The 23,085-nt window shown below is 46.6% G+C and overlaps 1 protein-coding gene across 2 annotated transcripts in view; it reads right to left on the bottom strand.

Annotated features, from left to right (window-relative positions):
* SPOCD1 (SPOC domain containing 1) overlaps positions 1-23,085 on the bottom strand; it is a 948,037-nt gene that overhangs the window by 308,271 nt on the left and 616,681 nt on the right. For both annotated transcript variants that reach the window (XM_069622501.1, XM_069622502.1), the window contains 2 exons: positions 14,130-14,259; positions 2,935-3,070 (listed from right to left, as the gene is read on the bottom strand). In XM_069622501.1, the coding sequence (XP_069478602.1) occupies positions 2,935-3,070; positions 14,130-14,259 (266 nt within the window). The remainder of the gene's footprint in view (positions 1-2,934; positions 3,071-14,129; positions 14,260-23,085) is intronic.

Raw genomic sequence — 23,085 nt, 5'->3', positions numbered from 1 at the left:
GGGCGTCGAGATTCCGCAAAGTAATTTGTGAACACTGTCGTCGAGACACACAGCTTCGGCCGTTGTGGACTCGGTGAAGAACGGAGGCCTGGCAGTGGGCGTCGGGTGTCGACGTCGGCGATCAGGACTCGACTAAAGCTGGATTTTGGATCTTCACTCATCGGCGTCTTTGTGGAATTCAGGTGGCGGGAAACCCACCGGCTGACTTTCCTCGGTCGTCGAGGACCTCGACTTTCTCCAGCGGGGCAAAGCGGTTGACGGTGATGGCAAGGGAGCCCTTTGTTTAAATGTTGTTAGGCAAAGGTAGAGCGTTTCGGCTCCGGTCGTCGAGGAGCACGTCGTCAAGCTGTCCCCGCTTTTGGGCAATATGACTCAACTGGCATCCAATGGTTACGGAAATCCTGCGAACACTGGACGACGACGATGGATGTCGACGGCCTAGATGTCCTGGTGCTTTACTTCAGGCGGACCCCGTCTCCGGTCGACAGTCTTTCCCAGGGTGCCTCGATGAATATCAGCTTTTTCATGATGTTCCCTTGTAGCTCGGGGAGAGGTCTTCTAACTAGGTCCTCTCTTGAATCAGTCCTTGACAGGTTTGACAGCTTTTAGATCCCATCGACGGTAAGCAGCAGCAAACTTTCTTCTTCCAGTTGGGCTTCCAGGATAAGCAGCTTCAAGATTCAACTTTAGCTTCTGAACAAATTGCTAAGTGATAGGTCCCCAGATATACAAATCTACACCTCATTCACACTGCTGAGCCAAGCTCAGTCAGCCAATCAGTCAGAAGGTTATTCATGCATGCAGGCAGACAATCAGGCTCACAGTGCATTCAGGCCATTCACTTCCACCCAGACATCGATAACATGGAATGCATATTGGTCAAACACTCCATTCACCCAGGTCCCACCCCAAGGGTGTACCCACAACATACAGTCACTGGGAAGGCTCCAGCCAGTCTGGCCTGGACATCCCCACAATACCATGTATGGTTCTTCTACTCAACAGCCGGTCAGGGGGAGGTACAGAGTCAGGGCTGACCAGGACTTGGGGAAAACAAGTTAACAGGTAATGGAAACCAGGAGGCCACAGGGGCTATCTTGCCTTCTATCCGGAATCCATTGATTCATATGGCAGGGCCTGGGTATCCCAAAATGGAGGATACTCAGAGCACCAGTCAAATTCAGCATGGAGCTGCCACGGCCCATACCCTGCTCTTTGAGCCACACACAGGTGCCCAAAAACATACACTAGGGGCACAGGGGTGTACCTCCACCCATGGGTGCCATAAGGGTATCCCAAGGGTCTCTGTTCACCACAACCAAAAAGAGGAAGAGCTGCACTGCCAGGAGTCCCACATGGACTCCTGTGCAGAAAACAACACAGAACACACATGATAAGGCAGTACAGGACAAGGAAATGGAGGCCCTGTCCCTCCAAAGCATTTGCAGCAACACAATAGGCATATTCTCAGACCACTGTGATAGCTCTGAGGGAAAGGCAGTTAAAACTTTTTCTGGTGATCAATACTCTCTGACAGAGGAAATATGCCCATAAAAGATATTTTTGCATGCCCTAGCCTCATACAATTACATGCCTTCTATTGAAGGGAATCTATAACTAATTATATTCCCTATTCTCCGTTCTGAGGATTTATGTTTGTGCTTTCAGCACCTTTATTAAGTTAGAAGTTACAGTTTCAGGAAAGTAAAATATTGAATCAGCATTGAGTGTCCCGTCCCCAGCTCAGATTTTATTTAAGCGAGCCGAGGAATCCTGACAGAGTCTTTCAGAATGATCGTCTTAATTATGTAATGCGTCAAGCTGGCCTTATCTTTGCACCACACTCTAAACCAGTAAAATAGAGGATGGGCTCATTACAGGTTTGCTGGTATTCCGGCGGTAAATCCACCAGAATACCAGCAAATGGATTTACTGATACAGCCACTCTGTCCGGTGCAACGTCTACCGGATTTCAATTGGTGGTATCCGGTGTAACTCCCCATTTCATGGGGTCCCATTGGACATCATGGAGGATTTTGCCAGTATTACAGGTGCCCAATATACATTTGAAAAAATAATTTTCAATTACCTGCAATGGACCTGTGTTTTCGAACCCCCATATATCCATACAATACCTTGCCACTGACACAGCTTTACTATCATATATTTTTAATACCAAATCCATCGGTTTGGCTTTAAACATAGCCAAAGATCTTTGCAACCCCCCTGGCGCTTGTCTAAAGTTAACAGACTGTTTCTTGACATGCTCAACAGGAGAAAAGTTAGATGAAAAAGCAATTTCGAGATAGTTAAAGGTTTTGACTTTCGGGATAATTGCACCTTTACTAAGCATGGGAGGACATTTTGGAATCTGCCTCCCTTTCAAACAGGCCATAAGAGCATATTTCTGAGCATTGACCTTCAGATCCAGGTCGTCCATAAAGGCTGCATCTGTTGACGTGCATGCAATCCGAACAGTGTCACCCGGGTAGGCCAGAAGCGGCAGTATTCTGTTGCACAACTCGGGACATCTGAGGTTGATTTGATCAGGTGGCCATAAAGACCATTTGTGTACAGAGTAAAGAGTAGAGGCGCCAGGACGCAGTTCTGGCGCACACCCATCTCAACTGGAAAATAGTCTGTATAACGCCCATTCGTGCCACACCTAACACAGGCCTGGTTAAAATGATGAAGCCTGATTAGAAGAGTCACCATCTCCTCTGGACAATTTGTGGACCTGAGCACACACCACAACCTAGCCTGATGACTTATGTGATGAAGGTACCCAACGAGGAACTACCACGAAAGGTATGTATGCTTTCCTTACCTACCCACACCATTTTATAAAAAGACTAAACAACTAATTACAAGTCATTACATCATCAAACTAAAACCCAGTCCTTGACAGCCCACAAAAACCCCACAGGAGAGCACCTGACAGAGGCCGTTGCCGTAGCCCGAGACATGGAAAGCTTTGGCAGCAAATTTCTTCAACGTAAACATTTTAAGGAACCCGGTCCATACTGTGACCTGCACAGCCTTCTGGTGCAGGTTCCTGGCTGGAACTGGCCTGAAAAGGAAGACATTGTTACAAAAGACTGTCACATTATGGCAAGCTAGAAACAGTCAGTACAGCACATTCCTCAGATACAAGACTTCAACTCTTCTTCTAATTTGCCCATGCTATGAATAACCTTAGATTTAGATTAGGATTACAGACATTTTCAAATGTACTCTTCTTTTAGTTCTTTCTGCAGCAATCACATACAAACTTCAACACCAAAAGGGAGTTGCACCAACCACACTTGGAGAGAAAGTACAAGAGGCATGCCATTTCATGCCATGTAGGAGATAAATGAGATTTGGCTGTTGAAAGATACACACTGAAGAACCAGGTGGTCAGCAGCCCCTTTATCACAGAGAGTAGTACACAAGTCAAGAACTGTAGTAGGGCATTATGCATCATTACTGTGGAACTGTGCCCTTCTGGCCCTTGTCCACTCCTCCCTAGCCCCCCCCCTAATTGAGTTACTATTTGCTTGATCTGTTGCCTTTAGCCCCTCTTCTTTGTCTAGCCCCACCTCCTGAACTGTGTAACTGTTTGCAGTGATCTGTGTCCTTATCTCTCTCCCACTTCTCTAGAAACACCCCCCAACATTCCTGTTGGGGATACCCGTAACTGGTAAATTACCTGCCCCCCCTTGCTTGTTCACTTGTGTGTGAACCCCCCTCCCCACCTGCACATCCTGCACCTGCCCACCTGCACTCCCTCCTCCTCCTAACACCCTCTATGATGCTCTCCGTCTCTCCTATCTTCTGTAACTGCTACTCTATCGCCTACCCTATCCCTCTCACTAAGTCTGAAAAGAAGAAGATCAAAAGGGGCATCCTGGTATCCAACACAGGCCTCCCTATCGCTGATACCTACGCCAGTGTTTCCTCCAGACAGACTCTTGATAACATCCTCTTTGTTGTTCCCTCTCCAGACCTATGGACCGTTCATACGGTCTCTGTTCTCTCTCCTTTTTCCTCCTCGTCCATTAACGGTGGCACTAGATGGGAGGTCCTCTTGGCCTCCTTCCATTCCTCCAGGACCATCACTAATGTCTATTTGAATGGCACCGGCTTGGTCCAGGGACCTCTGCCCAATCTCCTCCTTTTTGATAGACGCTACCCGTGTCTTATCAACTTCCTCCCTTCTCCTGATACTCGTTTTGCCACCTCTCTGGCACCCTCCTCTTCCTCTTCTTCTTCCTCCTCTGCCCACTCACGGGCCCCACTACCACCTCTGCAGGGCCTACCACAAGACTTTACCCCTCTACAGAAGTCTTTCAAATGTGGCAACCTGCCCCACATCGCTACTCTCAACTCTCGTTCAGCTGTCAAATAACCTCTGTCATCTATCATCTCCTGGAAGAACTCAACCTGGATGTCCTCTTTCTCACTGAGATAGGGTTCATGGCCAGTTCTGTCACGAGTTTTGACACTCTCCATTCCGAGGGATACAAGATTCTCTCTGAACCCAGTACCAACCGTCCGGGAGCTGGAGTAGCCCTGTTCTTTCCAGAGTGGGTCCCTGCTTCTGTCATCCCTATGCAGGTCTATTCCTCCTTTGAATGCCTGGTCTGCAGGCTCTCTATCTCTCCTGGCCTCTCCCTCTTCCTCTCAGAATGGGCAGTCCTCTCCTCTTCTCTCCTTGTTTATACCTCTCAACTTCTCCTACTTAGAGACTTCAACATCCACCTGGATGCTTCATTGTCTCATTACTACATGTGCTTTATGCTTATGCCCTGCCACTGCCTAGTAATGAAAGTGACACTTCATAACTATACTTCCCTCACAATCCCTACTCGGGGATCTTGGGCAATCTCTGCGACACTATCTCTCTTTCTATTCTACCCTCCGGCCGACACACTCTGCCGGCCAGACCTTGGATGCTCTCATCTCTTCTGACATCCCCCTCTCTAACCCTCTCACCACTCCTCGCTCTTGGACTGACCACTTTCTGCTCTCCTCCCACCTGAATCTCTCTGTCCCCCAGGTGAAGCCTACCCCAGCACTGCCACCAACCTTCTCGGTCATCCGGCCCATGAAGCGTGTGTCAGTGGAGGGCTTGGCCACTTAATGCTCTCCTCCTCCTACGGCTGACTCACACTCTGACAGAGCCCTATCTAGCCTGCATCTTTCTATCTCTAACACTCTTGATGTCCTTGCCCCTGTAATGAGAATCCGCCTGTAGCCTACCTCCAAGTACAACTCTTGGTGTGAGTCCGACCTCGCCACTCTAAAATGCAAGTGTAGGGTGGCTGAGAGGAAGTAGAGGGCATTGGGCACATTCTCTGACAAACGGGCCTGTCACCTGCTCCAAAGGCAATACAGACTCTCTGTCCTGTCTAGGAAGGGCGCCCACATCCAAGCCTGCATCTCTGCGGCCTCTAACAACACGGCCGAACTCTTCAAAATCTGCAAGGAGCTGGCAAATCATGCTGCATTGTCCACCTTTCCTGTTCCCTCCCAGACCCTTTGCACGGCTCTGACTTTTCACTTCCCCTCTAAAACTCAGGACATCATGCCCTCTACTCCTCTCTTTCCCCTTCCTCTCAACTTCCTCTCCCTCTACCTCTCTGTGCCCCCTTGTGGCTGCCTCTCCGTCTCCTCCTTCTTTTCTGTGATCACTCCTGATGACGTTACTAGACTAGTCTGATCTCTGAAAGTGTCATGCAAGCAGGTGCTGCCCTGCTCTTCCAGAACCATCAAGTCCACATCAACACCCTCGCTCCAGTCTTGGCCGATTTCTGCAATCACTCTTTTGCCACTTTAACTTGTCCCTAAGGCCTTAAGCACTCCCTTGTGCACCCCCTCCTGAAGAAATCTTCTGCCGATCCATCCTGTCTTGTAAACTACCGCCCGATCTCCATCACTCCTTTCCTGGGCAACCTCTTGGAAAAGCTGGCCATCTCCCAGCTTACTCTCCACACTGAATCTGTTGGTTGTCTCCTTGACCATCAGTCTGTCTTAGGAGCAGCCAGAGGCATGGAAACCGCTCCCCTGAACACCTGTGAAGATCTGCTCACTAATCATCGTCTCTAGCCTTCCTTCTGTCTTCATCCTTCTTGATCTTTCCTCTGCTTTTGACACGGTCAATGATGCACTCTCCGTCAGAACCTGGGCATCACGGATCAGGCCCTAGCATGGTTGACCTCCTTCCTCTTGGACCATTCCTCTCCGATCCAACTGGGGTCCTTTTCTCTCAACATGTGGTGTTTCCCAGGGCTCCAACCTCTCACCCTGGCTTTTCAACGTCTATGTGGCCCCCTTGGCCTACCTCATCTATACTTTCTCCTCTAACTTCAAGTGTTATGTGGAGGACACTCAGCTCTCTGTCAGGCTCCCCGATGCCTACTCTCCTCTCTCGCTCACTCCTGACTGTCTATCCACAATTCAGGAATGGTGCGCATTCAATGATAACTACGGTCCAAGTTCATTAAGAGGCCGAGATGGATTCTTTTCATCGATGTACCATCTACTTCAAAAGTGATGCCCCCAATGAAGTAGGAAGCGAGACGGAGTCCCGGGAAAGCTTTTCTTTGCTTGCCTTTACTAAAACACGTGGAGCAGTGTCTTGTGCTCCGTGTTACAACTAGAGAAAATGCAAAGTGCCCTAACACTCTAAATAGGCAGGCACACCAGCGGATCACCGCCACACAACAAGTTTGTTTAATCACATTGCCTAGCAACAAGCTCCTTCTTCAGCCAATTGCAGTCCGCCGGCATTCTGAAACCGGCCCTGCGAATAAGGCCCCGTGAAGAAAGCCCCTGTCTGTGCCTGTCAATGCGTGGGTGCGCCCTGAATCCAAGGAAACTCTCTGACGCCCATCATCACCCGGAAATCCTGCAGCCTTCTGTTAACAATTACCCGGTACACTCGCAATCACCTCGAATACGGCAAACTCGCCAGTCAGCGTAACTTGTAATCTGATTCTATCGTTAACAACTATGCTAATAGCTTGAACAGTTATACTGTGCGTCTATGCTGACACTACCTTTCTATCGAAAGGCGTGACATTCACAAGTTACTCTGGTGCCCTTGCGTGTCTCACAGTACACATAGATAGTATGTGCTGTTACTTGATTATCATGCCATAAATCGCCAACCCCATCGCCATAGTCGTTACTTGGCATGAATGTATATGATAGCTGCTAGCGCTAACTACGAGCGTTACCAAGGCTGCAAACATTCTAGTCTCGTCTCCGACAGTCTTGATGTGAATTTCATCCGATTTACAAATACTATCTGTGACGTTAGTCTGCCCATTTAAAGAGGTGTACTCTATTGCTTGAACTGTACTCTTACTCCCTTTGCTTCCTTCAGCATGAAGTTTTCCTAGTACTACTGCACTGTACATATAATGCTGTTCTGCTACCATGCATAACTAAGCGTGCACGACGCCTGAGGTCTCAACCTAGGATCTGCATGCACATACTCTTGCCAATAAAAGCTGCATTAGTTTAATCATAGGGATACCAATATACGCCAACTGTTAGGATTTATGTACCTTGGCGTTTGATAGGTGACCAATACCGACTATTAGGAAAGAACTACGGATTAAGTACTATATTGCCTTGAAATACAGCGACCGTCCTTGGTTTAGAAATGGTAGTGCCTATCCTCAATACCGACACTAACGATTGCCCGTCCCATAGAGCTACTACACACTACGTAACACTCACTATGTCTTCCCCACCAATACAATCATGGTACATAGCGCCTACCGCTTTTCTCCCGGCACTTCAGCCTGCTACAACTATAACTAAACTGAAACAAGAATCAACACCAAATACCTCCTGCCCACTCACCCCTACCCAATGGATCTCACTATATGCCTCTAGGCCTACGCCCAATAAACCTTGCCCTGTTCACCTAAGGAACTGTCGACTAAGATCACGTCTTATAATAACACTGCAATTCCTGATGCATTGCCCCAAAAGTCTTAAGGCACAGAACAACCTAACATGCCCTAAAAGGGATACACACAACTCTACTAGAGCTTGTATTAAGAAGTCTAAGAAAAAGCAGAAACTTAATCTCTTTATTCTAAACAATCTCTGCAGATCCAACATACCAAAGGATAGGCCCTCTACTAATCATGCTAAAGACACTTTGTGCACGACCCTGACGTCTCAACCCACCACACAAAATCCAACGTTGATTAAGACTCACCTGTCCCAAACACACACACGCTGCAATTAACTCAGCTGTCCCCTCAATCAAGGTTGCCCTTATTAATGCAGGATCTCTCCTGGCTCATGCGCTCGATATCACAGACCTCATAGTAACAAATAACCTGGACTTTCTAGCAATTTCAGAAACCTGGCTCCATGCAGCAGCTGGTCCACTTCTCTCACTGGCCTTCCTGATAACTATACTATTTTAAGAATGGACAGAGATGCCTCCAGAGGTGAAGGAGTTGCCTTTATTACAAAAAAACAGATAGGCTTAAGAGAACTTACTAACCAGCGATTCCCTTTTGGAGAACTGACCATACACCTCATCTATAGACCTCCAGAACCAACCTCCTTCTTCGAGGAAGACATCACACAGCTCCTCACTTGGAACTCCACACCAAATTCTCAAATCATTATGCTAGGTGACCTCAACTTAGGCTTCAACAATGCCAAAGATGACAATCCCCTAACACTAGTTAATACTTTAACAGGACTAGGTTTCACGCACAGAATAACTTCCCCTACACACAGTAAAGGCAGAACACTGGACTGGTTAGCAGACAGTAACTGCAACATAACAATTCTGTCTAACACACCATGTGCCTGGTCGGACCACCATTTTATCTCTTTTACCATTCAGGACATACCGAGTGCAGACTCTTGTCTGAACCTAGCTCCACCAGCACTCACAAGAAATAAACGTAACATTACAACTGAAAGACTATTGCCATTAAAACACCCTATTACGAACTACTATAACTATGCCAAGAAGGACCCCCTATCACTGGTAGAGCTCTACAACGATACCCTACGTCAGGCTTTAGACAAAGTAGCCCTGTTGAAAATGTGCAAAGCTAAACCACGGGGACACTTAAAAACGTGGTATACCACTAACCTTAAAACCCTGCGCAGTACTAAAAGAAATGCAGAAGGAAACTGGAAAAAAACAACCACCTCCAACAAAGATATTGTCACCACTGCCTCAAACCACTATAAAACTGCTATCATTCAAACCAAAAGTACCACTTACAATGAAAGAATTGGCAATGCTAACTCTGGATCCAAAGAACTATTTACTAGCCTACGAGAATTAAAATCCCCAGTGCCACCGCAAGAATCTTGCATCAAAGATGCTAACTGCTAGTAGGCTCCACAACAAACCTAAACAAATTTGGCCCAAACTATAACATATTCAATATAGATGGGAACAACACTCCAATCGCCAAAGCAGTAAAAACGCTTGGCTTCTATTTTGACGCCATTTCTAACCTCAGCAAACAAGTAAATATGACCACCTCAGCCACTGCCTACACAGGCAAACTGCTAAGAGCTTGCAGACCTATGCTATCTTCTGAAAGTTGCCTCACTCTTGCCAGAGCTCTTATAGGTTCCAAATTGGACTATTGTAATGGGCTATATTTAGGCAACAACAAAACAGTAATTAACAAACTTCAGACTTTGCAGAACAATGCTCTGAGCTGCTCTAAATATACCTAGAAATGAACACATCTCAGCAACCAGGATACAACACAAATGGCTCTCGACAAACGAAAAGATCAAACTCAAATCCGTATGTCTCATCTTCAAAGCACTGAACCACCCAGCCACCCCCCCCCCATCTCACCGAAAAATTCCCCTGGAGATCCTCTACACATATCACTAGATCCACAGACACTTCCTGCCTGACGGTCCCTAGGTTTATCTTAAAAAGATCTGGCGGATCTAGTTTTACGGTTCTAGCCTCCCAACTATGGAACTCCCTCCCATCAGAAATCAGGAGCAAACAAGTATTCGACAACTTCAGGAGAAGCTTTATATCTTGGATACTTAGCAAGAACTAAATAACTACTGTGTTTGTAATAACTATCTGTATTTGACTAGGATTGATATATGTAATTTACCCTTAGCCAACGTGTTATACCCACTTGAATGTATGTACACTACCCTCTGACAAACTGATTGCCATGTTCATGTAACTGTCCTCTAAAGCGCCCAGATACCTCTGGGTCAGGTGCGCTATATAAATAAAATAAACAAACAAACAAACTAACTAACTAACTGGTGCACCAACATCTAGCAAGCCTTACTGGATAAAATTACACTACTTCAATCCAAAATAGAGAAAAAAACTTAGCCTTACTACCGACTCCCAATTTACAGAGCCTAGTGACAATTCGCTAAATAAAAACTGTACACAGTTTGAGTTTGCACCTTTATCGGTAATCGAAGTAAAGAAAAGAATTGCTAGCCTCAAACCATCGAGATGTCACAGTGACAGCCCAGCTACAGTCATCAAAGACGTTGTGGAGGAGCTCATTCCTTTCATCACATCTGTTATAAACGCCTCATTTGAATCAAGTACTGTCTCATCTAACCTAAAAGAATCATGGGTCCTTACATTACTAAAAAAAACACTTTAGACCCAAATATCTCAACTACTTATCGGCCAATAACCACTGTACCTTTTCTACTCAAAATATTGGATAGAGCAGCGTACCTGCAAATTCAAAGTCACCTAGAATTGAACAAGCTCCTTCCTGGGCCTTCACCAATCAGGCTTCAGACCAGGTCATGGCACTGAATCTGCACTGATAGACTTAAAAATCCAAATGGATGAGCTAAATGATAATGGTAACCTAGCGCTCCTAATAATACTCAACCTTTCCGCGGCCTTTGATTTGGTCAACCATAAAGTCCTCGGTAAACATCTAACTACGGCAGCCCATTTCTCCTCCAAGGCAGTTCTTTGGATAGAGTCCTTCTTATCTAACAGGACAATTAGGGTATTCACCCTGACTGCATCCGCCGAACAAAGCCCCAGTTTCCTGTGGTGTTCTGCAGGGTTCCTGCGTCGCCCCCACATTGTATAACATATTCAGAGCTGCTTCGACCACATGGATTAATTGGGTGTCTCCTATACAAACTATGCAGGCGACACCCAAATCCAGATCCCTATCACAGTGTCCTAGGACACTGAACTGAAACTAGTCAACGAAATATACAATACAATACAAGCCTGGACAAAACTGAGTTACTCCTTATCGGATCTCAAAATAGACTAAACAAACTAGACAATTAGTGGAAATCATTTAATATTGACAAAAGCACTATCAAAGTGGCCAAAGAAGTGAAAACTTTAGGCATTTACCTGGACTCATAGCTCAGGAGGATAGCTCAGGGGCAACATGCTCGCCCTGAAAGCAAGGCGACACTGAGCACCAAAGGTTCAATCCCCGGGTCCGTGCTTAGAAACCTCTGGGTATTAAGCGCATTATAAATAACCTATCATACCATATCATACCTTGACGAGACAAGTTAACGCCACAGCTTCAGCAGCAGCCTACCCCTCAAAACGAATCAACGCCCGTAGACTATTTCTATCAGCAGACAGCTGCATTATCCTGGCTAGAGGTCTGATACTGTCAAGACTCGACTATTGCAATGCCTTGTACCTAGGTACGAGCAGTCGCAATGTAAAAAAACGTCAAGTTATTCAAAATAATTCCTAAAGAACGCCTCTTAATATACCGAGAGCCAACCATATCACGTTTGCCAGGCGATCTGCCCAGTGGTTTCCAATACAAGACACAATTGCCTTGAAAACTCTAGCTATGACACGCAAATGCCTTTCTAGTACAGCTCCTAAATAGCTGGCAGACAAATTTGCCAAAAATCAAACTAACAGATCGACACGTTCTACCCAGGCGCACTTGCTAAAGATCCCTAGATTCAAACTTCAGAAAGCAGGGGGCAACAGTTTCCCAGTACCAGCTGCCAAACTCTGGAACTCTATGCCCTTTGCTCTCAGCATGGAACATTCCTTTTGGCCTTTCAGAAAAAATGTGAAAACTTGGCTCTTCACTCATGAGCGTTAACTATTGTACTACTACTTGCTATGCTTTCATCTATTCTTGCAGAATGGATGAACCATCACACGTTTAATGTGACCAGAAATGACTGTGTATATTGTAACAAATTGTAATGACCAGAAATTCAATGTTAATGTAATGTAAACCAAGTAATGCGCCCAGATACCTTTGGGTTAGGCGCGCGCTACAAATGAACAAATAAATAAATAAATAAACAATCTCTGCCTCAAAACCAGCAAGACTGAGATCCTCCTCATTGGGACCCCTGCCCCCGCTTGCTCTCTTTCACTCTGACTGCCCTCCTTGGACCCTCTGCCTGTGCCTGGCAAAAATCCTTGGGGTCATCTTCGACTCCACTCTCTCCTTCTCTCCTCACATCACAGACCTCTTTAAGAAGTCCCATTACCAGCTACACCTCCTCATAGGTATTCTTTCTTTTCTCACATTCCCCCAGAAGCTCAGCCTCTCCAGAGCCCTGGTTCTCTCTAGGCTGGGCTACTGCAACAGGCTATTTCTCAACCTGCCTTCCTCTACTCTCTGCCCTCTGCAACTAATCCAGAACACGACTGCAAGACTTGTCCTTGGCCTCAAGCCCAGGGATCTTATCTCTCCAGCCCTGAAATCTCTCCACTGCCTCCTGGTGGCTGCAAGAATCAAGTTCAAGACCCTCTGCATTGTCCACAAGGCGTTCTAGATCAGGGGCCAGCACTACATCCAACTCTCTCTTCCTAAACATCTTCCTTCTCGAGCCCTTTGTTCAGCTACTTCCAGCTCTCTGATGGTCAGATGCTTCTCCAGGCAAAGAGTGGGAGATAGATATTTTCCTCAACAGAAGCCTACCTTTGGAATGCCCTCCCTGCCCCTCTCACACTTGACCAGGACCATCTCAGGTTCCGGAAGCAGCTCAAGGCCTTCCTTTTTACTTCTGCGTTCTCTCTTTATCTCCCTTGCTGACCCCCCCGTCTGCCGTGTTGACTGGTCACCTGGCTACCTTCAGAACCCAATGGGTACCAGGCTCCTCCATGACCTGTAAACACCTGCACTGCCTACGGGCTTCCGCGCACTTAGGGGTTGTATCTGTAACCCTACAATGCCGTGCCTCCTTGTGCTACCCAGAGCCGGCTACTGCGGCTGCACTTACTCAGAGCAATGCTGCCCTGATCGCACTTCCCCCTTTCCCTCCTCCTGGCACTCCCCCCCCTACCACCTACACTTGCATGATCTGAATGACACAAGGCCTAGTAAGATTGTTTGTTTCGTCCTCCCTTTGTCTCCCTACCTTGTCTTGTTGCGCCTAGAAACACTTGTGTAAGGTGTGTTATAAATGACTAATCATATCATATCATAACATGAAAGTGACTCTAACTCTTGGTTGGCTAGCAGATGAAAATTCTGTCTTCAACCACACAGTTGAGGTTTTTGCAACTGCCCAGTCAACAGGCTGCAATTATGCAAGGTTACATAGAGAAAACGGCAATCATCCAGACAAAGTGAGGCCCCCTACAAGAGGGGAGCTCAGTCACCCCTTCATTTCCACGATGTCTTCATCTAATTTGCCACTGGAGCCTCAATTCCTTTGATGTGTCTGAACTCAGGTTCAGTTCTAAGACCCTGACAGTGTCAACTCTCAATGGAGGCAAGAGGTCTTGGTTGGGCCATCTCCTTTCTCTGGGCATCATTAGGGGGGCAGTGGTCTCTTCTGTCCCCTCTGGTAGTGGCTCATTGAAGGGATATTTCAGGTATCATGTCCTGCAAGCCAATCATTCTAAGGGGTAGATGTAAGAGTGGATATTATAGCTTGCTCCTTATTACACCTCAGAGACTCGCAATGAATCTGCTCTCACATATCACACAGCTGACCCTTTTTAAGCACACACATCCTTTACCATCTCCTACCTGAAGTCTTGCTCACTGACAGCCAGCCCTCCGCAGGCACACACTTGTCTTTATCAACCCTTCCAACGGAGTTCCCCTCTCTCACACAATTGGCTCTTCTCCCTGCTCACAACCATTTTCCGACACTCCTCCACTCACCCCATCTTTTCATTGCTGTCATTGCTCGCGATGCTTCTCTCTCCATTTGAGATGTGGGAATTCTCTGCTGCTTCTTTACTTGGAAATCTTTCTAAGACACTTGTTGTTTTCTTCTGGGAGGGCTCATTCTCTACAAAGAGGAGGCAGAGATAGATATTAACCTCAAAGGTGAAAAAAGAAAATATTACCTTCATGGTGATTCTGTCACTCTTAATTGTTCCTCTCACTTTCCCTCCTTCACGAATGGTTGGGGAAGGCCTGCATCACAGATAGGCACAGAAAAAGCCTCTTAAAAAGTTTGCTGCGTCCTTTTGCACAGACAATAAATGTGAGTATGTATAGGCAAGCCCGCCTATTTATATGTGTGTCAGCAAAACGCCACACCACTTCCGTAGCTTTAACTTCTCTACGCTAGTATGGTTGAAGCACATAATAACACGGTAGCCATGCCGGTAAATACCGGCACGGCTGCCACCGGAGTCATTTTATTTCCGGCGCCCGTTCCTCATTCCCGGGTACAGGAAAATATTACTCCCCATTCCCATTTGAGTCCCATTGTGAATGGTGCATCCGTCAAGGTCTGCGAGCGGGTGCCGTTCCACCCACCAGGTCAGACCTGGCAGGCGTAAATGCACCCGTTCACAGAACACATAGTTTGGCGGTCCTGAAACAACGGTACTGGCAAACTTACCGGTACCGTTGTTTACAGACCAGCAACCTCATAATGAGGCCCATTGAGTTAATGGACAGGCGGGTGCTTTGAAAAAGGGAGCACCAGGACTAAGGGTACAGAAATCACCAACTAAGTAAATACTTTTTATTTGTATTTTGATATACTTTAAAAATATCAATTGCTTAAATAATAGAAGCATTAAACCAGACACACACTGGCATTTCAACAGTATGCTTTACCAATAACTCTGCCGCTGCACCTCCCCCCCTCCCCACACTCTGTATCATCTAACCCTAGTTATAGGTGCTCAGTCTGCTTGTTTCTCAGAATAAAGCCATCTCCTCCCGGTGTGAGGAGACTTTCTCATCTCGCATTGCTGTCTAGCCCATGGATTCCATGTGCCAGGGTCCCAGCAGCCCCAGTGCTCTCAGTCCCATAGGGCAAATTTAGTTCCTGTTGTGGAATTTCACATGATCCAAGGAGCAGTCCAAGGTGTGAAGAAAGATTTTAAGTTCCCTACCGAGGGCAAACATTAAAGTCTCAAATCATGTTCTATATTCTAGCCATCAGGAAACTAGGTTGGAGATATGCAATGATGTCCAAGACCCAGTTATGTTGTCTCTATAAATATGCCCAACAGAGTTTTAACATTTTCGTAACAAAAAAGAGCTTGCCCCTGCCTCAGATCCATTATTTCTCTCATCTTATTCCGTAGTTTGGGACATTGCCACCATAAATGTATAAACACTGCTGTCTGAAGTGTGAAGAGGAAAGGAAGTAAGGAGCCTTAACGTTGCTGATGCCTCACCATCCTGTGGCTGTTCCCATCTGAAGACTCTCCACAATTAACAATTCAACCGTGCCTACTATGCACCCATGGCAGCCAGCCTTTAATTTTAACTGTAAAAGCTGGCTACCATGCGTGCATGACAGGCATTGTTTAACTGTAACGCCTTTTGCCCTGTGCATTTGCACTCCGCCGTGCAAATGGGCAGAATTTAGCTGCGGGGAGCCGCCTACGTGTTTGTCTAAATGTACAAACTCCTCACCGCCAAATTACGTTATGGAGCAAAATGAGCTCCTTATTTGTTTGTTTGTTTGTTTATTGATTTGTAAAGTGCGCAAACCTCTAGGTATCTGGGCGCATTGAATCAGGTGAGAATAGGTGTTTATGCATACATGAGTAAGATGCAGGCAAAGTATAGCAATATGGCAGTAGCATGTTACAGAGATAGGAACAGCGTAGTAGAAAATTACAATAACAATAATTAATAACATAATATAGCATTATCACAGATAACAGGAGTGCAAGCAGGAGTTAGGTAAGAAGGTTGTGTGCGACAGGTGATGTTGAGATGTCATTTGTGGCTAGCCAGGTTTTAGTATTTTTCCTGAAACTTAGGAAGGTCTGGTCAGTTCGGAGGTGCAAAGGGAGAGCGTTCCAGTATTGGGCGGCTTGGATAGGGAAGCTAATCCCACCTGCCTTTTTCAGGTTGAATCTGGGAACATGATTTTCTGATGATTTTTTCTTGGAGGTACTGTGGGGCAGCATTATTTAGGCATTTGTGGGTGACTGAAATTAATTTGAATTGAATCCTATCCTTAATGGAGAGCCATTTGGTTTCTCTTGTAGCCTCTGAGATATGTTCTCTTCTCGGGATGCTTAGTGCAGTTCTGAGAGCATTGTTTTGGTGAAAGGGAGAGTGAGCTAAAGACTTGGTAGAGTCTTTCCCAGGGGTTATTCACCCAAGAACAGGTAATTGGGCTGTGTTTGTGCTGGCAGAGAGATTCCAAGACCCCCCTTTGTTTTGTAATATGTGAGGTTTGTTCAAGATCTGTTTGCTGGCACCTGCATAAAGGACGATGCAATAGTTGAGTTTCGACATGATTAGGTCTCTCGCTAGAGTGATTCAGCTCTTGGTTGATAGGTAAGGTTTGCAGGCATGAATTAGCTTGCAGGTATACACTGTTGCCCATGTTCAGGGTGGAATCCAAGTAGAAGCCTAATGTTTTGGTCTCTTTAGCCACTTTGATGTTAATACCATCAATATTGAAAGATGTGTATTAAGCATCAACTTTATTGAGGTGGGCTGGTGCGCCTAGGATTAGGATTTCTGTTTTATCGTCATTCAAGCATAGGCCATGGACCGCCATCCATGCCTGAATGACTAGGTATATTTTGTTCAGGAGGGCTAGATCACTGTCATAGGCCCTTATTACGAGTCTGGCGGTGGCCATGCCGGTAAAACCGTTAGGCTACCGCCGGACTCGTAGTGAATTACTGGCGCCGGACTTGCAGGAATTACCAGGCATTACAGCCCTGATGGTCCGGTAAATCCGGCGCCTGCAATTCTGTAAATCCCCATTCCTGTGAACTCCCATAGGACTCCACGGGAATGGCGACCACGGAAACACCGGCACCATGTCATAATGGTGGCGGTGTTTCTGTGTATCTCTGCGGGCAGGTGCCGCTACAACCGCCAAGTCAGACCTGGTGGGCGGGCCGGTACTAGCCCGCAGGACTCGTAGTTTGCCGGTCCGGAAAACAGTGCTGGTACGGTTCTACCGGCACCGTTAATTCCAGACCGGCAAACCTGTAATGAGGGCCATAGTCTCCAGAGAGGGGTAGGAGTATCTGGGTATCGTCTACATAGTTAGTATAGACGATATCCAGGTGATCAAGGCTGTCAAATTAAGGCTTTGTGAATATATTGTACATAATGGGAGAAACGCACAAGCCCTGCAGGATGCCACATGTAATCAGGGATGGATCAGCGGCTAACAACTGAGAGAAGACTCTCATTGACCTATTTTTGAGAAAGTATTGAATCCAGTCAGAGGCTTCTTGAGAGAAATTAGCTGCAGAAGACAAGTGCTTGCAGATGACAATGTGGTCTACCAAATCGAAGGCAGCTGGCAGGTCTAATAAGAGGAGCAAGGCACATTGGGCCTCATTACGAGGCTGGCGCAGTATTTATTTTTTCGGCGCCTTGGAATGGGCATTTACCGGGTCATTACGGCCTTGCCGGACCCAGTAATTGGCCATTCCTGGCCACCGGAAAATATTCTGCCCCATAGGGCTCAATTGGAATGGGGAAGCCGGATTAAGCGGCACCGTTATAAACGGTGCATCCAACATGCTGTGCTCGCGGATGCCGGTACGGCCGCCAGGTCAGACCTGGCGGCCACAATGGCACCCGCAAGCAGAACTCGTAGTTTGCCGGTCCGGGAACTACGGTACCAGCATGCTTACAGGTACCGCAGTTCCTGGACCGGCAACCTTATAATGAGGCCCATTGCCTTTTGTCCTTGAGTAAGTCAGGTCGATCAATGCCGTTTCAGTGCCATGAAGTGGTCTGAAACCTGATTGTAGTCATAGGAGGTTATTGGTCTCAAGATATTGCTGGATCTGAAGGTTTGCTACTTTATCTATGATTTTAAAGAGGAATGGGACTGTTGTAATAGGCCTATAGTTAGTTGGAATAGTTGGGTCCAGTGACACTTTTTTTTAGCAGGGGTACAACCCATGCATCCTATAGGTTAGATGGCATTTTGCAGGTGCGAAATGAAGCATTTATTAGTTTAGTGACAAATGGGGCCAAGTCTCTGGCGGCTACTTTGATTATTTGGGCTGGACATATATCGCCTTGGCATCTAGAGGGCTTGAGTGGTGCAATAATCTTTTCAGACTAAGCAGTAGAGACTTGTGAGAATTTAAATTTCGGAGGGCGGTTAGGTAGGTTTACTTGGGGGTTCCAGGTCTGAGTCTAAATGAGTGATATTAAGTCGTGTGGCTGCGATTTGGATTTGGAGGGTGGTAATTTTATTTGACAGAGCATTTTGTATGTCGGTGCACCACACTTTATCCTTGATGCAAGGATCTTCAGGAGCTAAGGGAGATTCCACTTCCCTTAGAATCATATAGAGTTCCTTGCTGCTGGAACTAGCTTTACTTTATTGATCCTGTCATTGTACGTTTCTCTTTTGGTCCGTAGAATTTCAGCTTTGCATTTGCTAGATACTTCAATCAGGTTGGGTTTATTTTCTTTAGAGAGGAGATTTCTCCACAGGACTTCTAGTATTTTTTTCTCTCCCCGCAGGGCTTTTAGCTGGGGGCTAAACCCAGCGTTGAGGTGGGATTTCGGTTTGCTTTTCCTCATTTTTAGAGGGCAATAGCATCAAAAGCTCGAGTCATAGTAGCATTGTATAATTGAACTAACTTAGCTGGGTGAGACGATTCTGGTGAGGAGTTCAAGGCAGGTATTAGGAGGGGCAAAAGCTTGTCTGTAGTAATGTTCCGTTTGTTCTTTGTCAGGAGGGGCGGAGCTATCTGTTCAGTTTTAGTGTCTATTCGTTTAGTTAGGGTGGTGAAGGAAACAAGCTAGTGGTCAGTCCAGGTCTGGGGTTGAATAGAAGAGATTGAGGTCTTGAAATTAAAATCTGCTACCCAATCTAATATTCTACCTTTCTCGTGTGTGGGCATGAGGTCACCTAGCAGTAGTATTTGTGACGTAGGTTTTGTGTTGTCCGAGAGTATAGTGGTGATGTCTTCCTCAAAGGAGCCAACAGGCCCTGGAGGTCTATAGATTAGATGGATGGTTAAAGTACTTGTCTTGGTCGTGGTGAGTTTAACTGTTAGTAATTTGCAGTATTTGACGGCAGGCGATATAGTTACTGTCAGGCCTAGGCTGGACTTTGCGATGAAGGCCTTGCTGCCCCTTTTGACGTGACTCTATCAGCTCAAACAATGGTATATGTGTCGGGTATGGCGAGTAGAAGGGAGGGTCCTGCAGCCTCATGTAACCAAGTCTCTGATACAGCTAGGAAATCTAGGTCTCCCGTATTGATTAAGTCAGCAATGTCTAAGGCATGGGCCACCAGAGATATGGCGTTGATTAAGATTGAGACTGGTGGTGTCGGGAGGGTTAGTGCGATCCTTAACTTGGTTATCACTACTTTTCTTAGGTTATGATGTTTCTGACGTAAGGTTATTTGTTGCTGTAGGAGTAGGAGGTACATCTTGTCTTGCAACGGCCAAATCCTCCTACTACTCTAACCTTCTTCAGTCTCAAACTTAGCATCCTCGTCGGATTTTTCAAACTCTTTCCCGCCTTCTATCTCCTTCCACTCCTGATCCCTCATCCAATTCCACACTTAATCCCTCCTTTTCCTCCAAAATCATCACACTCAGGCAAAAAATGAACCCCTTCTCTGACTCCCTCACTCCTCCTCCCCCCTCTCCTCCCTCCTTCATCATGTCTGTCTTCTCTGCTGTTTCCCCTTCTGATGTCTCCTCTCTTCTTTCCAAAGCCCACCCCACGTCCGCCCCCTCTGACCCTCTCCCCTCCGCTCTCATCCCTAAGATCTATCCTCTCATTATCCCTTACCTTACCACTTTCTTCAACTCCTGCCTCTCCTCATCTACCTTTCCCTCTGCCTTCAAACACGCAACAATTATTCCTATTCTTAAGAAACCCTCTGCTGATCCACTGATCACTGCTAACTACAGACCTATCTCTCTTCTGCCTTTCCTTTCTAAACTCCTTAAACGCCTTGCCTACTCTCAACTCTCTTCCTTTGTCTCAACTTCCTCTCTCCTTCCCCCTTTCCAATCTGGCTTCCGTCCCGAACATTCCACTGAAACTGCTCTCACCTCTATTCTCAACTCACTCCTCTCCGCTCGTCACACGAAACAATCCTCTATTCTTATTCTCCTTGATCGCTCTGCCGCTTTTGACACTGTCGATCACCCACTCCTGCTCCTCACTCTCTCCTCCTTTGGATTCAAAGGCCCTGTTCTAAAATGGCTATCCTCTTATCTTTCTGCCCATTCTTTTGCTGTATCATGGGGAGGCCAGACATCTCCTTCCTTCCCTCTAACTTACGGTGTTCCTCAATGCTCTGTACTTGGTCCTCTCCTCCTGTCTCTCTACACCTCCCTTATTGCTCCTGTTATCTCCTCCTTTGGCATCTCCCATCATTTCTATGCTGATGATACTCAGCTCTTTCTCTCTTTCTCCTCCTTCACACCTGACCTCCATCTTAAACTTTCCTCTTGTCTCACAGCCATCAAGAACTGGATGTCCTCCCGCTTTCTTTCCCTCAACACCGATAAAACCGAAGTCCTTTTCTTCCCCTCTACTACTCACTTCCCGCACCTGCCGATACCAACTCTACAATATTCGCAAAATCCGCCCCTCTCTTACATTCCATGCTACCAAACTACTAATTTCCTCGCTCATTTTTTCCCGCCTCTTCTACTGCTCCTCTCTATTCTTCGGACTTCCCTCTTCTCAGCTTGCCCCTCTTAAATCCATATACGACTCTGCCATTCGTACCCTTTGTCTCCTTACCTCCCGCGACTCCATCCCCTCTTCGCTCTCTCACCTTGGCTGGCTACCTCTCCACCTACAACTAAAATTCCACTTTCTCTGCCTTGTTTTCAAATCCCTCCATGGTCTTGCTCCTCCTTATCTCTCCTCCCTTCTCTCCTTCTACTCCCCCTCTCGCTCCCTTCGTTCCGCTGACCGCTTCCTTCCCACTGTACCTCCTTCCCCCTGTGCTTCCTCCCGGTTCCGCTCCTTCCACCTTCTTGCTCCACTGCACTGGAACTTTCTCCCCCTCCCAATCCGCTCTTCCTCTACCTTCACCTCATTTCGCACTTACCTTAAATCCCTCCTTCTCCATTCCCCACCTTGAAGCCCCCCTACCCTCTCCATTCCCGCCCGTTTCTACCCTCTTTTTATTCCTCTCTCCCCTCTTGCATTACATTCTTTCTCCCTTTCCTCTACACTTATTCTATCCTTCTCCTACCCCCTCAACACTCCTATCCCCACTCCTCTTCCCCCCCTCTCAGTTAATTGCTCCTTGCACTGTTTTGTAGAATGATTCAAGTTGTATTCTTGCTCACAATGTTAATTGTTGTTATTTCTCTGTATTTGTTGTTCCATTGTACAGCGCCTTGGTGTAAGGCTCTCAATAAATCAATCAATCAATCAATCAATCAATCTCGTGGTTTAGACTGTAGGGAGAAGTTTCTGTTAAGTCTAGAACCAAGCCCAGCATTTCTACCTCTGATGGCACAGGGCTGGTTTGGTGTGGGTTTCCTAGCATATAGGTGATCCATTGCCAAGGAGTTAGGGTTTCTGCTACATCTGAGGTGGTGGCTAGGTTGAAGCTAGGGACCTTGCTAATTTGTTTTAATTTGGTTAGGAATGTAGTTGGTCTGATATTTGCGTAATGTGGGTTTCGGCTGAGGGGTGGCAGACATTTGAGGGTTTTTTTTCCCCAGTAGTGATGATGAGGTCATGTTTGTCGTTACTTTTTTAGTCTTTGGAAGAACGTGAGCGGCCACTATATCATGAAGAAGAACCTGTGTTAGGATGTGCAGGAGGATGATTGCAAGGCGGCCAGTGACGTACATATTATAGTCAGGAGGAGGCTATTAGTTTATCTACTCCTATGGCATATAGGCAGGCAGACTTTGAGTCTTAAGGTACGTGTCAGGCTGGTCAATACCTTTAACCCCTTCCTTTAACTCCTCCTCACCTCTCTCTTTTGTTGAATCAGTTGACTGTTCAGTTTCTTTCTTCTTGCGGAGCTTTCTTGTCTTCTTCTCCTTTCTGTCCTTCTTGTGATGCAAATAGGGGCGTGGCTCCTCAGAGGCCGTCGTGCCCAGAAGGAACCAAGTCCCGGAGACCCCCAAGGAGCCAGTCCTAAAGCAGGGAAAAAGACGGTTGGCAGAAAAAACCCTGCGTGTGTTGTATCTTCCTCCTTGTAGATGGCAGAGACTTTGAAGATTGGTAAGCATAAGATCCAAGAGTAGTTTGATATGGCCGCTTGGAACAGGTAAACAACTCCAAATCCTGATAGTCGCTATAGGAGGCAGATGACAGGACCAGTGAACTATGCAGTGGGAGTCTCTGGATTACGGAGAAATACAGCCGTGGAGGTCCGCTGTCTGGCCAAAGCGGAATGCAGCCGTGGAGATCCGCTGCCTGGCCCGAGTGGAATGCAGCCAGGCGTAAGGTAAGGTGTCTTGCCCGATGCAGGGGAAGGACGGAGCGCTCGAAAGATGAGCTGCTTTGCCTGACAGTATCGGCAAGACAAAGTGAGCAAGAAAGAACAAGTAGATAGCAAAGGAAACACAAGGCGGAAATATAGTCGTGGAAAGTAACGGAACAGGATCAGGAGATATAGGTTAGCAAGGTAAGTAAACAAGGAAGCAACAGGGAACCCTTACCTCCTCCGTGAAGTCTTATACAGCGCTCGATATACCATCAG

This window comes from Ambystoma mexicanum, chromosome 11, assembly GCF_040938575.1.
Source record: "Ambystoma mexicanum isolate Mex_15411 chromosome 11, UKY_AmexF1_1, whole genome shotgun sequence".
Taxonomy (NCBI): domain Eukaryota; kingdom Metazoa; phylum Chordata; class Amphibia; order Caudata; family Ambystomatidae; genus Ambystoma; species Ambystoma mexicanum.
Note: the sequence above shows the minus strand (reverse complement) of the source record. Positions and strands in the feature narration are given on the sequence as shown.